Source organism: Octopus bimaculoides, chromosome 20 (genome assembly GCF_046866305.1).
Source record: "Octopus bimaculoides isolate indiv1 chromosome 20, ASM4686630v1, whole genome shotgun sequence".
NCBI lineage: Eukaryota > Metazoa > Mollusca > Cephalopoda > Octopoda > Octopodidae > Octopus > Octopus bimaculoides.
The window spans coordinates 41,690,914-41,710,285 of NC_142947.1; the positions used below are offsets into that span (position 1 = coordinate 41,690,914).

General features: G+C 33.5%; 1 protein-coding gene across 1 annotated transcript in view; it reads right to left on the reverse strand.

Annotated features, from left to right (window-relative positions):
• Positions 1 to 19,372, reverse strand: part of LOC106877965 (immunomodulatory peroxidase) — a 28,502-nt gene extending 9,130 nt beyond the window's left edge. The window contains exons 1-9 of the mRNA XM_089338428.1: positions 19,238 to 19,372; positions 15,087 to 15,133; positions 12,323 to 12,338; positions 10,889 to 11,037; positions 9,516 to 9,695; positions 7,290 to 7,308; positions 2,767 to 2,876; positions 2,171 to 2,260; positions 1,709 to 1,765 (exon numbers count right to left, since the gene is read on the reverse strand). Coding sequence (XP_089194554.1) covers positions 1,709 to 1,765; positions 2,171 to 2,260; positions 2,767 to 2,876; positions 7,290 to 7,308; positions 9,516 to 9,695; positions 10,889 to 11,037; positions 12,323 to 12,338; positions 15,087 to 15,133; positions 19,238 to 19,242 — 673 coding nt within the window. The 5' untranslated portion in view covers positions 19,243 to 19,372. The remainder of the gene's footprint in view (positions 1 to 1,708; positions 1,766 to 2,170; positions 2,261 to 2,766; positions 2,877 to 7,289; positions 7,309 to 9,515; positions 9,696 to 10,888; positions 11,038 to 12,322; positions 12,339 to 15,086; positions 15,134 to 19,237) is intronic.

Sequence of the window (19,372 nt, forward strand, 5' to 3'; positions counted from 1 at the left end):
GTCTTGACCTTCATAACTCCCGTTCCATTTAGAATATAACATGTTAATTTCTTCTTTCATCAAGTTCTATAGTGATTTATCGAAATGTTGTGGACAAATGGTGATGTTGATGAGTATCAGTTGCAAAAAAATAAATAAATAAATAAAATAACTACGATCAAAAATCGAACCTGGGCTATACATAACAATTTATGTCTACAGGGATCACTGCAACGACTTGGCCTATATTGTGCTTCGTGTAGCTTTCAGAACCAACTGTGTTCTAATTCATTGATTTAGTAAAGACTAGATAATTGATAAGAGATGGTATAAACATACCATTAACAAGAGCATTATCAAGTTAATCAAAGAAAATTGGCTATAAATTGGAACTGAATCCCACTTTCGAGACGCCACTTTTCATTTAAAGACGAACAATATAAATGATTAAAGAACGAAATCACTGTTTTACGTAGAAGAATAGGCTCGTAGCCTGTTTTAATATTATGGGCAAACTGCGAACTAGCTACCTTCATGATCATCACCAAGGTCAGGAAATCAGCAGACGAACATACAGATGAAAGAAAAGTGGGTATTAGGATGCACCAAACAACTTTTGGTGAAAAAGGCTTTAATATTTGGAGTAGAAAAATATGGCTTCATTACAGAAAAGCGTTTTATTCAGTCATGGCTATAGATTGCAAAAATATCTGCTGTTTTAGATACTGCCACAGAAAGTCTCACGAAGACCTTGTCCACATTCCTCACTCTTATAAATGAAACTGAAATGATTATGTGTGATGTTATAAATATTTCAATGAGAATATTTCAAGGCAATTGTATGTGCATCTATTTATTTTCTTGGCCTTATATCTACGATATCATTTTTGTTACGAAAAGCCAATGGCTATATAGTAGTGTAAGAGACATTGATATGATACGTAAGTTCTCTGTGAAAGATCTAAAAGTCTATGCCTGAAACTCTTACGATACTGAAAACAGCCGCATATAAACATGTAATCTACTGGTATAGGAAGAGCGTTCAGCCGAAAGAAGGGTTTATATTTAACAACTGAACGTAGAAAATCTACTTTCCAAACCCAAAATGCTTGCATCAGTTGTCTCTCTATCTCGCTTATTCTACGAAACAAGTATAGAAAATAACAAGATATCCTAGATATTGTTGAAAATATATCGTATAAAGATACTGTGAAAACGTTAGAGTAACCCACACGCTACAGTAACATCAAATAAATATTCAAAATAATGAACAGAGATCAAGGTCAATCTTTGCCAAGCGACTTCACTCTGAATGCTTTAGCTTTGTTACTATGGCAATAGTCCGGATACTTATTGATCAGATTGCGTATATGTATATGTGAGTATGTCTGCATGCCTGTATATGTGTGTGTCCCTGCGTGATTATCTCCCACCATCGCTTCACAACCAGTGTTGGTGTGTTTGCGTCTCTGTAACCTAGCAGTTTTGCAAAGGAACCCGATAGAATGCGTACCACACAAGCAAAACAACTACTAGGCTCAATCAGCTGGACTAAAATTTTTCCAGATGTTGCTCTTTTACTTGTTTTAGTTTAATGTCTGAAACAAGTAAAAGATAAAATACATACATACATACATACATACACGCACACACGCACACGCACACACACACGCACACACACACATATATAGACTTGACAATGACAATAATCTAATAGTTAATAACCTACCTCCGGAAAATTTGACGCCTGTTTTTGAAAGAAATCCTGTAGTGAGGTCAAACTTGCCTGAAATTTGAAAGTAGAAAAGTAAGTATGAATACCAAGTTGGGTAAAATAATTGGACACCTTTCATATATTATTTCCATAGTGCGTAATGAGAGTGAAGAAGTCTTGGATCCAGTCACCCTTGAGTATATTCATGTGGAAAACTTCAAATCAATAGTGCAAGCTTTTGAATTGACCGTCTGTTATATTGATATTACAACAATCACACCTATCTCCATTGATATCCGTGTACATATACGCTTGGTAATAAGAAATTTATAGATAGATAGATAGATAGATAGATAGATAGATAGATAGATAGATAGATAGATAGATAGATAGATAGAAAGGTAGATATCTAGATAGATAGATACATCGATTTATTTACATGGGCCTTTGTAATCAATGGAAAATGCTGTTACTTACCGTTAGTTAAAGTGCCGCTAAAATCAGTTGAAGAATACAATAAAGAAAGATCAAGTGGGGCAGTAACATCATTTTTGCCTTGATTATTAGCTTTTTAAAAGATAGAAAAGATGGAAAAATAAGAAAATGTGACAATAAAATAATAACATTACGAAATTATTTCCGTATAATGAAAGAGTAAGTTTCCATTAACTTTTGACAGTTATCGATAGAAATTTAAAATATTGTGAATTTTATAATGAGGTTAAATTTCTAAAGTTACTTGGATGTTCAAAGTACTGTTTCCAGCACAAAACAAGCCATATGCATTTATAGTTGGGGTCATTTATCAAAAGAATATCAACTTTGCACACCGATAGATAACTGATTCTGGTTAATTATGAACAACTGTTATCGCATTTAGGTAGAAAGATTTGTTCTTATTTATCTATTTATCTATTCCAGAAGAACTAAACCTTTGCATGAGCCCACGTGTGAGCTCATAGCAAAGTTTTCTATGGCAAGTTTTAATGAATTTAATTCAATGTTCAGCTATCTTTGTCATTACATTTGAAATAATTTTATAAATAAAAGAAAGGAAGCTTTTAAATTATTACCCGTGCACTTGAGATCATATTCTAGAATTGGTTTTTTGTATGGCATACACTTAGCGCAGCCATTTGTAACACGTTCATCAGTTGCCGCATTGGTATCAATACCTAGACAACTGAAATATTCAAAGAAAACGTTATAAAAAGTTTGAAATATTTAAGAATAATTTTTTTAGCGGAATGTGTTTTGGATATTGCTAGACCAGAACTTCGATCTGAAAGTCTAGTTGCATTTACTTTTGAAAGCATGCTTTTGATCAGTCTAATGTAAGTAAAATGAGAGACAGCAATTAACCATATTGAACAAAACTAATGTAATTCTCTAAAAAAAGTGTTTTTATTGACACAAATAGAAAAGAAATCAATATGGAAAGATGAAACAGTAAAAACTGTATAACAGAAGATATACAATAAAATGTAAGCAGCCAGTGTGTCAAATCTACTTCGTGACTTCGATTCCTAACTGTAAACTTACACTTCAGTTACGTTGCCGTGTCGGATTTCTTCTCCTCAACAATAAATATAAGGTTCATGCTATGTTACAAAAAGCCAATATTTGAACCAAAGCCAAAAAATCTCTGTTGTTCTTTTAGTGTTTATTGAATGGCAGATGTATATGATTATATTTTCACTTAGCACAGATATAGTATACGTGAGTAATAAACAGAAAATTTTGGCGCTCATTAAGCAAAATCAGTATTAATAAAATAGCTCATGATTACTTTTGATTCTAAATGCTCATATGTTTCTTTAATAAAATCTGAAGAGTCTGAATTTATTTACAGTGAAGATAACCGAATAATTAGAAAAATATCACGTCTCCACTTCATTTTCTTGCCTGCATATAACGGTATTCAAATAGTTTATAAGCGATCTGAAGAGATATTTAATGTATCAATTGGATTATGTATTTTCGTGCTGCTTTACCATTTCTTTCATATTTTCTAGAATGCGCAATCTTTAGCGGTAGCTACATTTTTCTCAACAAACCTGAAATCTCACCTCTTAATCTGGTAATGCTTACCACATATGAAAATGGAAACTCATTTTAACAACTTACAGAGCACTTTCTGTAGGATTGGAATTATAATTGATTGCAAAATGATATGTCATTCATTGGTCACAGACAAATATATCTGATTCTGTAAGAAATTGGACATAAAACGTAAATGGGTAACACTAAATAATTGTAAGACATTTAACTACACTATTTACTTTCCTATGCATTCCTACCGCCATTTTTACAATAACATCAAATAAAGAACTCCACGTTCAACACACACAATATATTCCCGTTACGTTAACAGAGTATTAAAAAAATTACAAAGGCAAAACCAGAAATCTTTTCTTAGGAATTGACAAATACCTTGAGAGTAGAACTTGATTGACTGGACTAAAAATCTCATGTATAAATAGCTAAGCAATTATTGTCTCTTGCTCAATAATCGTGGATAAAAGACCATATGCTCGCGGTGAAGCAAATGAAAAATTTGGATAAAACAAGTCGCAGACTATAAATTAAAAATACAAAAATCTTGTGTAATTATGTTGGATAAAGATTAGGACGGTGAGGTTTCAAAGCATAAAGCATTTCTGCAAACATATAAAAAAAAGGTTTGGGATGTTACCCACTACAATTTGTAACTTAAAATCTAGACTTATTTATGGATGTATTTGGAGTGCTGATTCCAAAACTGGTATTGAGTTTTCTCTACAACCTCTTACTAAATAATTAGCAGTTATTTTGATAAAAATATAATAATATTTTGTGCCATAGAAATAAACTGCATTCTGATATATGTTATTTTTCAGTTCAAGATCTTAAGTTGAACTACATTAACATTTATAGTATTGGGTTGGTGCATAATTATTGCGGCTTTTTTTTTCAACAAATTGTATTCAACAAAAACAATAACAGCATGTAACAAAAACATCTTTAAATGATTAATCCGGAGCATATTCACCACCTACTTCAATTACTGCTTCCCATTTGTTTGGCAGACGGTTAGACCGTCATTTAAATATGTTTTTGTTAAATGTTGTTATTGTTTTTGTTGAAGAAAATTTATTGAAATAAAGCCGCAATAATTATGCACCGACCCAATAATTGTAACAAAGCAATAAAGATAGAATATACAACGATCACTCTAAAATATATTCTTTCTAAAGTTTCTTATAAGTTTATAGGTCAGTTTTCCCGAAGTATCCTTCAATAACCTATCACCATGTGTGTATCTCGTTTTCCCTGTTTTCCATTGCTTTTCCTTGCTCTTTGATTAAATCATCTGTTTAAGGGACTGTGGAGATAATAAACAATGATATTCGTATTACAAACTCGCTTATTAAAATGGATCATTCCATCTACTAATTCAAAGTTGTTTATTGTTGGCTGCCAAGAAAATTCTCGGAAAATATAAAACAAACGAAATTCATGTCCAAGACGAAATTCATTGTCCACCGATCATTTATAAACACTCTTAACATGGTACTATCCTAAATTTCTGCTTGGAGTTCTTTTCTCAAGCTCAGTCTGGGAATTTACTTTATGAATAATCAAAGCAGACATGTTCTTTATTCTTAACTTTTACAAGACTTTAAACAGCCCAAATTTGATATGTATTGGTAGCTCGGTGGCATTTTCTCTTTCTTGACTAAGGTTTCGTTGGTAACATTTTCCTCCACAGCTACCCTATTTAATTTCAAATGATCACTGGTTTCCTACTTAATGCTGTCCTCAAGAATATAAAAGCACAATGATTGTGGTTGCCACTTAGCTAAATTATGCGAAAGTTTACTATTTTTTGTCTTGCATAAAAGCCTTATTGATAATCTTAATACATCGTCTTTTTCAAGGGAAGAACAATTATGTTACTCGTCATTTATGCATGAATTGAGCAACATTTCTTGCCGATCTGTGTAAAGGATACATTTCTAAAGTCTGCTTTAATATACTTTGAAAAAAGTTGTAATTCAAGCATTATCCGAGGATGTTATATTTCGTTACAAAACAGTGTTGTCATCTTAAGAAACGAAGACTGGTACATATTTTTTTCTTTGATCCGATATCACATAAGAATGTAGTTAAATATTTTCATCGAAGCTCAGGATTAGAAAATTCCCTTTAGTAGCTCAGATCAGTGAGGATATTGATTAGTTCAAATTTGTCAAAACACTCAGAAATTAATGAAGCTCCTTGAAAGTCAGTCATTTTCCATAGTTCTATTACATTCAATAGATATGACTGATTCAGCAGTACCACCATTTAAGAGTCCTAGCAAGAACCAAAAGATGAAACAGGCGCTGATTCTAGGTCAAAATATATCCTCTTGCTTCGATTATTTCAATAGGTGTCACTGATACCTTAACTAGAGAAATTCCATAGATTTATATTGAAAATGGTATAGATCGAGAAGTCCCTAAATTTGAAAATGCGCATAGGAATTTCTAATTTCAGTAAACAGATGAATACATCATCATATAATGGAGTATATATAATGAAAATAGACCTGTTAATAGTAGATGTGAATCCGTGCACACTCCACCATTCCTAACAATTAGCAAGACGATCTGTCTTGCTTATACTGTCGTCATCGTGCATTAATGAACGTGTATTTTGTGTAAATTTAAGGTTAGAAATATACATACACAAGTATAAACACACAAACACAGACACAAATGTGTGTGTATGTGTGTGTGTGTTTGCGTGTGTGTGTGCGCGCGTATGTGTTTTAAATATTTTTTAAAGTCAAAATAATGCATTATGAAAATAGATATTACAAGTCAATATTTGAATATCTCAGCGTTAAGACCCCTTCTTCAGGAAATTTACGAAGAAAAGTTGTTGATAGCCGGTGCCTCTGCTTTGCAGATAGAAATATTGAAATACCAAATAGTAGTACTAACCATCGATCTATATTATTGATAAGTCAGTACATGTTTTGGGCTTTAAAAAATTTATTCAAAACATCTATATATATATATATATATATATATATATATATATATATATATATATATATATATATATATATATATATATTTATATAAATGCTTCATGAAAACTACACTACTTTAATATATTCTCTTATTCTTCTATTTTACTTATTTCAGTCATTTTTATTGCGAACATACTGGAGCACCGCCTTTAGTCGAACAAATCGACCCCAGGACTTATTCTTTGTAAATCTAGTACATTTGTACACATACACGCACACACACACACACACACACACACACACACACACACACACACACACACACACACACACACACACAGATACACATACATACACCACCCACACACACACATATATATGTGTGTATCTGCATGTGTGGGTGTTTGTGTGTATAATATGTATATATTATGCATGTATGTAGGTAAGTACGTGGGTATTTTGAGCATGAAAAGATTGATGAATAAGATGCACATTTTGAGGTTTTGAATTGTTAGAACGAAATATATTTTTTTGATCTTATTCTACTCAATTGATTACTAAATATGAAAAGGAAAAAAAGAATATGTTAATTACTTTCCGCAGCACTCTTCATCTGAAAAAGAAGAGAAGAAATTATTAACACTTCAAAATTAGTTTTGCATTAGTTTTATTAATATTTCTAGGATAAAAGGAAAGAGCTTAAATCCGTACTAAAATGTAATGACCTAGTTTATAATTTTCAAGTGCTACTATAGATTACAGTGTTTATTGTTCTTTCCCGTGTTTAGTATTTCCAAATTGATGAACTGGGCATTTCTCATTTTAAATCTCACGACCATCGCTACTGCATAGTAAATTCGTGACACAAATCATCACCTTATCAGTTGTTTGGAAGCATATTCACTTAACTATCCGGTATTTCAGCTGTTTCTTTCTATTATCGAAATATTAGAAAAAGCTTTGAATTGAGTGACAGAAACACACTTTTGTTATTTCTTAAACTTAAACTATGATAAGAATAGAAACGCAATATTATTATGAAATAAAACTCATCTCATAAATCATATTAATGAAGTGAATGAGATGAAATAAAATTTCAAATTGATTGTAACATATAAAGCCAGATGAGGATTGTCTACAATCTTTTGAAACTACTCTCAATGTACTAAAATCAAGAGGAATAAGATGCAATATCATTTTATAAAAGAATGACAAGCAAATGAGAAATACTAGGATCTCACCAATTATAAGCGAGAGTTTCCCATAAACTCTACCATAAAAAGCGAGAGTTTCCCATATGACGGGTTAGAAGAATGTTAAAAATACGTGCAGTATTCTTGAGCGGAATATTATTTTAGGGAATGTTCTAGTATATCAGTTTGCTTAGTTAAACACATCAGATTTGTCTTAGAATCATTTGATAAATAAATATCAGTTTCTTAGATAATTGCAATATGTTCCAGATGTATACGGGAAGACAATAGATTAACGTTGAGTTCACGCCTTTTTCAAACGCATTTGTCATGCAAGTGAATATCAACAACTGAAAATTGAAACTGGGTCGTAGAATAGGTTTCACGGAAGTATATCCCTCTCTTAAATATTGTTTTATTAAAACTGATCTAACACTTTTTCTAGCAGGTGTAGAAGTAATGATTCAAAACTAAGAACAAGTGTCTAACTATTTACATGAAAATAGTAATTATCATACTATGTCAATATGAAAATAATATTTCTTTGTTAGGAAAGCTAGTACTGCAAGAAAATTACTGATTAATAATTACATCAGTGTTGACCAATACAAGAGTACATGCATACACGTATATATACAGAAATATGAAATATATACATATACATATACAAATATATATATATATAAATATATATATATATATATATATATATATATATATTATAAATTAACTACCAACAAAAATAATTGGTAAGCTAACTCAAAAAAATCATCACCAAAATAGCAGAAAGAAAACGACAGTGAAGGTATGTAGACTCTTCAAGAATCGATCCTTTTGGTTATATTAATAATAATAAATGTAGTTTTCTGGTGTTATATTTATTTTTCCTGAAGATGTGTAAAGGAATTTTGATTTATTAAGTCTCTTAATGAATTCTTTATACTGAAATATATATTGAAGAAGATAAATATGTTCATTTAATTATATACGTTTTTGCGTCGTAACTCCTTTATTATATATATATATATATATATATATATATATATATATATATATATATATATATATATATATATATATATATATATATATATATATATATATATATATATATATATATATATATATATATGTATGTATATATATATATATATATACATATACATAATGCAGTACGAATTTTTGTTTGTAAAAAGGTCGCTGTTTGAAAGCGACATAAGTATTTTGACAAATTAAATTTAAATGTTGAGGCGAATCTAACGATTTTTGTGTGTTCTTAAATGGCTTATAAACACCTTCCACGCTGCAATTATATATATATATATATATATATATATATGTGTGTGTGTGTGTGTGTGTGTGTGTGTGTGTGTGTGTGTGTGTGTGTGTGTGTGTGTGTGTGTGTGTGTGTGTGTGTGTGTGTGTGTGTGTGTGTGTGTGTGTGTGTGTCTGTGTGTCTGTGTGTCTGTGTATGTGTGTGTGCAATGAGAGAGAGAGAGAGACAGAAAGGAGGAAGCTGGTTAAAACGAATTGAAGAAAGGAAATAAGGAAGGAAGAAAGACAAACAGAAAATCGAATAGGGAAGAAAGAAGTTAAAAAAAAAAGGATGATATTTTGCGATGCTTACCTGTAGTTCCTCTGCTAGTGCGAAACATATCAAACTTAAGGAGTTTTCCGAAAAGTGCAAAAAGGTGTGTTTTATCAGATAGTGTGCCATCGTGACAAGGGAACACGTCAGTGCTTACTTTCCTAGGTAAAGGTAATTTGACTCCGTAAAAACTCATGTATGGAACGTCCCCGGAACCACCTAAAAGGAAGAGATATACGATAAATTTATCAAAATTAACATAAAAAAAATATGCAATTCTTTCATTGTGATCAGGTTTTTCTAATTATTGTCATTATCATTATCATTATTATTATCATTATTATTATCATTATTATTATGGCGGCGAGCTGGCGGAATCATTAGCACGCAGGACGAAATACTTCGTGGTATTTCGGCCGTCCCTACGTTTTGAGTTCAGATTCTGCCAAGTTCGACTTTGTCTTTGATCATTTTGGGGTCGATTAAATAAGTACCAGTTACGCGCTGGGGTTGATGTAATCGATGCTTCCCCACTTTCTCCAAGCTGCCCTTGTGGCAAAAATTTCAAATGATGATGATAATAATTATAATAATAATAATAATTGGTGTTGTTGTTATTAACATTAAGGCGGTGAGCTAGTAGAAGCATTAGCACGTTAGCGAAAATGCTTAACAGTAGTTCGTCCTTCTTTACGTTGAAATTGCACCGAAGTGGACTCCGAGGTAGACTTTGCTTTTCATCCATCCACAAAAATTAATACAATAATATAATGTATAAAGTCAATACTTGTACATCGACTACGTGCGTTTCATGGCTGAATTAGGACTATATAAAATCATATAAGGAAACCATACACACGCAGATATACGTACATAGTAACCAAACAAGTTTCAGATAACAAAATGGAAACCGTCCCATTTAACAAAAGTAGTGTAAATTTATTTATGTTAAGAAGAGAAAAGAGTCAGCTCATGATGACAGCTCTTTCAAATGATACAAGGAGGCATAATGTACGCTTGAATATTAGCATGAATGCATATGACTGTGTGATTATATATATATATATATACATATATACATATATATATATATATATATATATATATATATATATATATATATATATATATATATATATGTATATATATATATATATATATATATATATATATATATATATATATATATATATATACATATATATATATATATATATATATATATATATATATATATATATATATATATATATATATATATATATATATATATATATATATATATATATATATATATATATATATATATATATATATATATATATATATATATATATATATATATATATACAGGTATGTACGTATGTACTATGGATATTTATAGATACATTACAAGCCATTATCTTACGTACCGGTTGCCAAACGTGTGACGTACCGACTGTAGCTTGTTTTTTCGCTGCCTGCGAACCCACTCATTACATTATTACATTGTCCATTTGCCTGGTAGTAGGTAATCACTGGGTTACAAGTTGGAAGAGTTTTAAAAGGGCAATCGTGTGGCCTGAAAAATTGAGAATAATTATTCAAATGAAAAGCAGGAAAAATTTCAAGAGTTTCGTGTGTATTAGATTTATATAGTTATTACCCATTCATATCATTTTCAATATCTTCGTATATAACTAACGATGAACGCCAAGACATCGTGACGGAAGCCAATATGTGTAATGTAGTACTCAGCATAGAAAAGATCTACGTGTAAGGTACTGCATAAACGTGTGTATCAGTAAAGTAATTACTCATTATTCATTCATGCAAACTCTCACTTTCTTTTACCCATCCCCAACATATACGCATATATATATATATATATATATATATATATATATATATATATATATATGTGTGTGTGTGTGTGTTTGTGTATGTGTGTGTGTGTGTGTGTGTGTGTGTGTGTGTGTGTGTGTGTGTGTGTATATCGAATGTTGTTATATAGTGCTAATACGAAAACGTTTGCTTACGTTGTAGCTTTCAAATGACGCTACGGCGCTAGTTAGGTGGACAGGTCGCAGCGCCATGTCTTAAGTCCGTCATAAGCTTACCCATTTCCAGCTGAATGAGCTGGAACAAAAGTTAAATGAAGTGTTCTGCCGAAGAACACAACGCATCGCCGATTTGAGAATCAAAATGGCGAACTTACAACAATATAGATACTAAGTAGTAGTAGTAGTAGTAGCAGTTGTTGATCTTTTAACTGCTAACCTGTTCAGTTGTTGAAAAGATTCCCAATAAAAAAGTCTCGAAAAATTCTCGAAATTGTTATTCCAAATTATATACACAAGAAACAGAAGAAAACAGAAAATGCATTAGAATTATTGTCAGATATTGAGAATATTCCATTTCAGAAGTTCTCACCTCAGGAACGGAAACAGTAAAAAAATTTTCAAATTACTTATAACTGTGCAACTGTCTCTCAAAAGTATAATGAAATTTTACCAGCGTTGCCTCTAATATTTAAAGAAAATTCAATGCATTGATTGAGAATGCTTAAAAAAAGATATGTGCAAAAGTGTTCCAACCGAGACGATTTAACCTTTTTGAGGAATTTAGGTGTAAGGTCAGCCCTGATCTTAAGAAAACCCGTTAGATTAGACCATTCTATTTAATTCAGGGGACATATTTGTCCTTTAGCATCCACACAATATTCTCGTTATACAATTGTATAGTTATATGGCATCGATGCTTTAGTAGATATGTTATGTAAAACATTTCACTTAAGTCACGTCATAGAATTCTTATGGACACTTGCCAAACCATAAATATTGAAGTTTTAACATAAATCTACTTACGTTACTCCAAGACAATCTGCAATGCCAGTCGAAATGAACGAATGAAAAGAAAAATATAAGCGTTGTTATTATATAATTGTTATTTCGTAAAATTTAAGTTTCTTAACCCTTAAACGGCAGACGCCATCAACTGATGTTTTTGAAATTTTGCATGGATACGGCCGTTATCAAACGCCATTCGAATGTCTACTTCGTCAAATGCGCTTAAGCGTAAGCTCTTCTTATCGATGAGAGAAATCTAGTCGCAAAAAGAATATTTAAACAGCGTTTTTTTCTGTTTTTCTTTCATCAAATGACGATGATGATGATACTCTAGCGAGCAGAGAAGAAACTGATGCTTCAGCTAGCTCTGGCTGGAAAAACCGAACCGAATTTTCTACTTTCGTTCATTCATTTGTCAGTAACAATGAAGAAAACTTAAATGAACTTATGCTCAAATAATTTTATTGATATTTTGCCTATATTCTATTATCCAAGAGAGTTAAAATATCATTTTCGTAGTTTTTGTACATATTTAAAATGAAAATAAGTATAAAAAATTACACTTATAAAAAAGGAATTTTTTGCATTTTGACCGTTTGGCACACATATCCACGCAAACTTTTCTTGCCGTTTAAAGGTTAAAAACTAAATCTGTACAATAAAAAATAAATATAGAGCATTTCAAATCATAATAATAGTACTTAGCTAATTTTCATTTCAACTCATAAATTCAGTTAAATTCTCTAAAATGGTGATTTTATATCCTCTCGTCAAATATATGTATACTTCAAAATTACCTCCTCTCTCTCCATTCTTTTTCTTCCTCGCTCTATCTCTCTCTGTGTACACACATACACACACATATATATATATATATATATATATATATACACACACATACATACACCATGCACAGTCATACACATATATATCTGTAATCATGCATACTTATACACATATATATATCTGTGTGTCCCCATATATATATATATATATATATATATATATATATATATATATATATATATTCATCATGGAGGGAGAGAAGGAAAGAGAGATAAAGAGAAAGAGAGAGAGAGAGACTGAGAGAAAGAGAGTGAGTGTGAGAGGGGGGAGAAAGATAATGACGTAAATAAGCAAATAAAACTGCTCGGTTTATATATATACAAAGAATACATGTATACATGTAAATAGAAAGAAAGCAAAGAAGAGAAAGCTAATTTGAGAGTTCTATCTCTCCACCGTGAAGACGGAGGCCGGATCTACCCAATATTTATATGCTTCTACTACTAGCTGCTTATATTTGTGAACTACATCTGCTAACATTATGAAGTAACTCCAAGCCCCCAGAAACAGTTGTCGGACCTGTAACTCCATACCTTCTCCCCTCTAATTTTCTGTGCCTTTGTACTCTGTAAGTTTGCTTAGTTGATATATAAATAAATATATATTCATACTTGAATATTCATCGCCTGGAAACTTTTAATCGTTCCTTTTTCTCTACTTACATGTATACATGTGTGCATATCTTGTATATCTAACCAAAGCAGTTTTATTTGTTTATTTGCATCATGACCTGCATGCCTGCTCACCTGGATTTCTCTTATAGCTGCACTTTACACAGCAGACTTAGTCCTCGGTAAAGATATTGGAGTGTAAGTTCAAATCCTTAGAGCACTTCTAAGTGTTTTCTATATGAACCATCTCTGGATCTCATTTCTTGACTCTCTCACTCTACCTCTGTCTATGTATATATATATATATATATATATATATATATATATATATATATATATACATACACACACACACACAGACACACACACACACACACACACACATATATATATATATGTATATATACACATATATATATACATATATTTATATATACATACGTACATATATATATATAGATATATATAGATACATACACACATACATATTTATGCATATATACATACATATACATATATATATACATATATATATATATATATATATATATATATATATATATATATATATATATATATACGTTCATACATATATATATCCATGCATATATATATACATACATATATACACACATATACATATATACATATATATACATATATATATATATACATATATATACACATATATATAGATATGTATACATATATATATATGTATATATACATACATATATGTATACACATACATATACATACATATATATACATACGTATATATACATATATATACATACATATATACATATATATATATACATATACGTATATATAGATACATATATATACATACATATATATACATATATATATACATACGTATATATATACATACATACACACATATATACATGCATATATACATACATATATACGTTCATACATATATACATAAATATATAGAGAAATACATATATTCATGCCTGTATAAATACACACACACATATATGTATGCATATATATGCATATACACATACATATATATTTTCTTTTCTCTCAAAAGACTTATACGGAGTAATGATCCCTAAGTTTTCGAGCACTCTGTGTGCGTTGAAAACTGCATGATCTAATGTTTCTCTCTATTAAGAATGTAGGCTGAGATTTGAAGTTTGATGGAAATTTAAATGCAATTGAAAATTTTAGAAAGACGTTTTACGGCCGCTAGTGCCAAAATTTATCGATTGGGTCATTTACCATAGTTAATTACGAATTAAAAATTAAAGCTAACAACTGAGCGAAATTTTACTGCATGGAATATTACTTACCTTGAACAATGACGGCTATACCAGTTAATATCAATGCAACAAACAACCTAGATAAAAGAAAATAAATTGAGAAAGGATATAATAGGAATAGGTGTGACAAAAATCGACATCTTAATATTACATAGTTTTATGATGGTGACCTTGCAGAATAGTCAACCCATTGGGCAAACTGCCTTACGGCATCTTTTTTCCAGCTCTTTACGCTTTGAGTTCAGATTTTACTGGCGCCAGATAGGATGAAAATCATAGTCAACCTCGTTGGAATTAGAACTCAGAACTATAACCGGGAGAAATGCCGCTAAGCATTATGTCGGGCGTGCTATCGATTCTGCCAGCGCGCCGATTTCATAATGATTTCAGATTTGGGTACAAGGCCAATAATTTCTTGGGTGGGGTAAGTCGATTACATCGATTCTAGCGTTCGCTAGTACTTATTTTATCGAGTCTGAAACGATGAAATGAAATCCATTCATGGCATTTAAACTCAGAGCGTAAAGATGGACGAAATGCCAATAAGCGTTTTGACCGGCGTGCTAACGATTCTATAAAGGGCTCTGCCTTAATAATAATAATAATAATAATAATAATAATAATAATAATAATAATAATAATAATAATAATAATAATAAAACTTCTAAAAAGAAATAATAATAATAATAATAATAACTGTCATACTATTTTTATTAACAACGAGAGTGACGAAAACATTTAAGACAATACAACAATAAAGGACAGTAAGAAACACGTGCAAAGAATAAAGAACAATGACAAATAACAAAAATCCACAATAGAGAGGAAAACCCATCTAGGGGCGACCAAGAAACCCCTCAAACTCCGAGCTACACTACTCATCTGGAGTACCATGGATAGTGCTCCTCTCGCTTCCATATTGGTCAGCCCACAAACGCCAATTGAAAAAAAAGGCCCACTCACTCAGATCACATCCTCACCACATCCACTCACCTTTATAATGCCTGGGAGGCCTTCTCTTAGTCAACTCTACACTTCCTTTTCAGATAGAATTTGAAAAAGTCGATGAGGACTTGATGGAAGAAGGAAGTGTCCACCACAAAAACGCTTTCACCACAAAAGAAAATTAGCTGCTCTTCTCATCCAATGGACAGTATCGGGGCAAGCTATATGATGGAGTCCAGCACGAGAGAGCCACTGTCTGGCAACACACCGTGAATCAGCAATGCTCGAGCGTTATACAAATGTGTGAAGTACGGAAAAGGTGCAGAAAACAGCTCTACCGTGCCTATAGAGCTTATCCGACCCAGCAACGTTCCTACCACTTGTAAATCAGGAACATCTGGAAATTATCCATGGGCTTCGGCACGAAAGTTCTCAGGAAAAATCAGCTGTTTGATTTTCATCAAACCGAGAGCTTTCCCAAGGGACTTAGTCGTTGTTACCTAATACTAACCCTCTAGCATCCCCATGATGTTCTACCGTGAAATCCATGCTGGAATGTCAGCCAAGTACGTTTCCTCAGTGGCAGAGAAATGAGGGTGCCTGATTGAATCTTAGATGCCAGGAACCCTGCCTCTATCTACGGATGAATCAGGAGTGCAGTTTTGTTAAAGAGATGAGCTGTGGAAAAGCAAGTCTGACAAATGGTGGCCACACCTTCATACCATCAATGTCAAGACAACCTCATCCACAACTTGCCCAGTTCTCCAAGTAGTGAATGTTGGGAGCAAATGACCGTCCTTTCAGCCCATCTTTAGATAATGCGATCCACCTTGACGCTTGTCCCTTTTTCCAGTTCTTGTCCACTAGAGGGACTGTCGCAAGCCAATTTCTGTGCTCTTCAACCGACTCTTTCTACCTTAACGCGACAGGTATTTTCCCCTTAAATATGCTGGATAAGATGTGAGTTCCTTGCCCCGTACTGGAACTATGGAGTGCTTCAATGTGAGAATTTCGATACTGAAGCGTATCTCGCAAATTCCCTTGTCCTGGTCACTTGATCTATATCTGTCCATATGTGTTTCCAGTCTTTTTCTGATGGGACGTGTGTTGCTCCTTCGAAATGTCTAGTTTTAGACGGCACAAGTCTGTTATTCAAAGTAGGTGCTGCCATTTCGGCTGGTACAACAACTTATCCTCCTATTCACCTTCACAAGCTGTTTTACCTGTCTCGGCTTTGCTTCGTTGCCGTCCAGAGAGCGTGGGAAGTATTGTGTTGATTTCATCGTCATCACAGCATGAAATTGGTTTCCCGGAGGAGGATCCACACTGTAGTCAATGACCAAAAGTCCTTCAATTCTCTTCAACTCAATTGACGAATCACTTCTTTCCAAATGAGGCAAGCTTTCAACCACCAGTTGTTCAACCGATGTATAACTCTCTCTATCTCAACGCAATGGGTCCTTCTCTCTCTCTGTCTGTCTCTCTCTCTCTGTCTCTCTCTGTCTCTCTCTCTCTGTCTCTCTCTGTCTCTCTCTGTCTCTCTGTCTCTCTCTCTCTCTCTCTCTCTCTCTCTCTCCCTATATATATATATATATATATATATATATATATATGGGAGAATATACAAATAATAACAACAGACGAGGACAGGTGGTGTAAATAACAAGAGTATATATTAGTATGACGCTCGGGAATACGGAAAGTCTTTGACGTTTCGAGCTACGCTCTTCAACAGAAAGAATACGGAGACAAGGAGAAAAACACGGAGAAAAAAAATTGAATAGTGTTCAGTCAACGGTCAATCATATATATATATATATATATATATATATATATATATATATATATATATATATATAGGGAGGATTCACAAAAAAAACCCCAAAAGACGAAGACAGGTGGTGTATGAAACAAACAGATGTATTAGTGTAACTTTCGGGAATTGAAAAGTCTTTAACGTTTCGAGCCTACGCTCTTCCACAGAAAGGAACATAGAAAGAAACAAGGAGAGAAACAAGCAGAGAAAAAGATGTGTGTAGTGGCTAGCGATCTATCATGGCGAATGCTGGGCAGAAGGGTCACACAGGAGAACTAAGAAGAAGGGTTGATAACAAAGTAGGAGGGAGCAGGAGAGAAGCAAGCGGAGAGGTTAGATAAAGAGGGGAGGAGAGTTGAGCCCATGTGATGCAAAGGAGCGAAGAGAGAAATTTAATTCCTGTTCACGGCGCAAACGGGAGTCCGGATGGCCCCTGTGCAAGCACAATCCGAACCCGGACAGGTGTTGCAAAGAGTGACCGGTAGAGCGGAAATGGCGTGAGACCTGGGTGTCCTTACCGAGGCGGATGTCTCGGAGGTGTTCCGCGAACCGGTCAGCCAAGCGGCGCCCTGTTTGTCCGATGTACAAAGAATGGCAGAGAGAGCAGGAGATGCAATAGATGATATTGGTAGAAGTGCAGGTGGAGGAGTCGGTGATGTGATAGGGTCGATGATGGGTGCCGGTGAGGAGGGTCGTGTTGGAGAGGTAAGGGCAAGTGTGGCAGCGTGGGCGGAAGCATGGGAACAAGCCAGGTTGGGAGGTTGGACTGTGAGCTCGTTTGAAGGAGGGGAGGGGTCGGTTAAGGAAGATGTGTGAAGAGGAGAGGTCGGACTGGAGACGCCTGAAAGCTCGGAGAATGGTGCGTTGGAGAGGTAGGGTGGTGGGGTGGTAGGTGAAGGGAAAAGGGAGGCAGGAGACGGCAGTGTGGGTTCAGAGGAGAGAGCAGATGCACGGTCCACAGAAGTGCTCTGGCAAGGGCGGTGTGGATAGTTGTGTGGGGATATCCACGTAGGACGAAGTGGCGGGCTATGTGTTGGGACTGAGTCTCAAAGTCATGATCGTCACTACAGAGCCTACGTAGACGGAGGAACTGGGAATAGGGGATGGAATAGGGTGGGAGGAAGAGAAGTTGAGGTATGAGTGTGAGTCTGTGTGCTTGTAGTGGACGGAGGTGGTAAGAGTGGAGTGATAAATGCTGACCGAAATGTCAGGAAAGGAGACAGGAGTGTCAGAGATAGTGCAGGGCGCATAGAAATAACTACCAGCAGTCTGAAAGAATTGCCAGGTGTCGATATGACCGACTTCATTTTCCTAAACTAGGTCCCAGCATGGCTGCAGTTCTATGATTGAAAGCAATAAGAGTAAAAGATTAAAAACAGTCAAACAGTAACATATATAAAAATTCATCGCAATGGCTTACTTCATTTTTCTTTTTTGTCTTTCAGGAAGATAAAGTGCTGCAGATATTCGGATACAACGATGACTTATTCAAGAGTTACGGGTTCGCTTTCAGTAACCGGTGTCACTGATGATGTCTGGAGTGATAAGTCCTTCA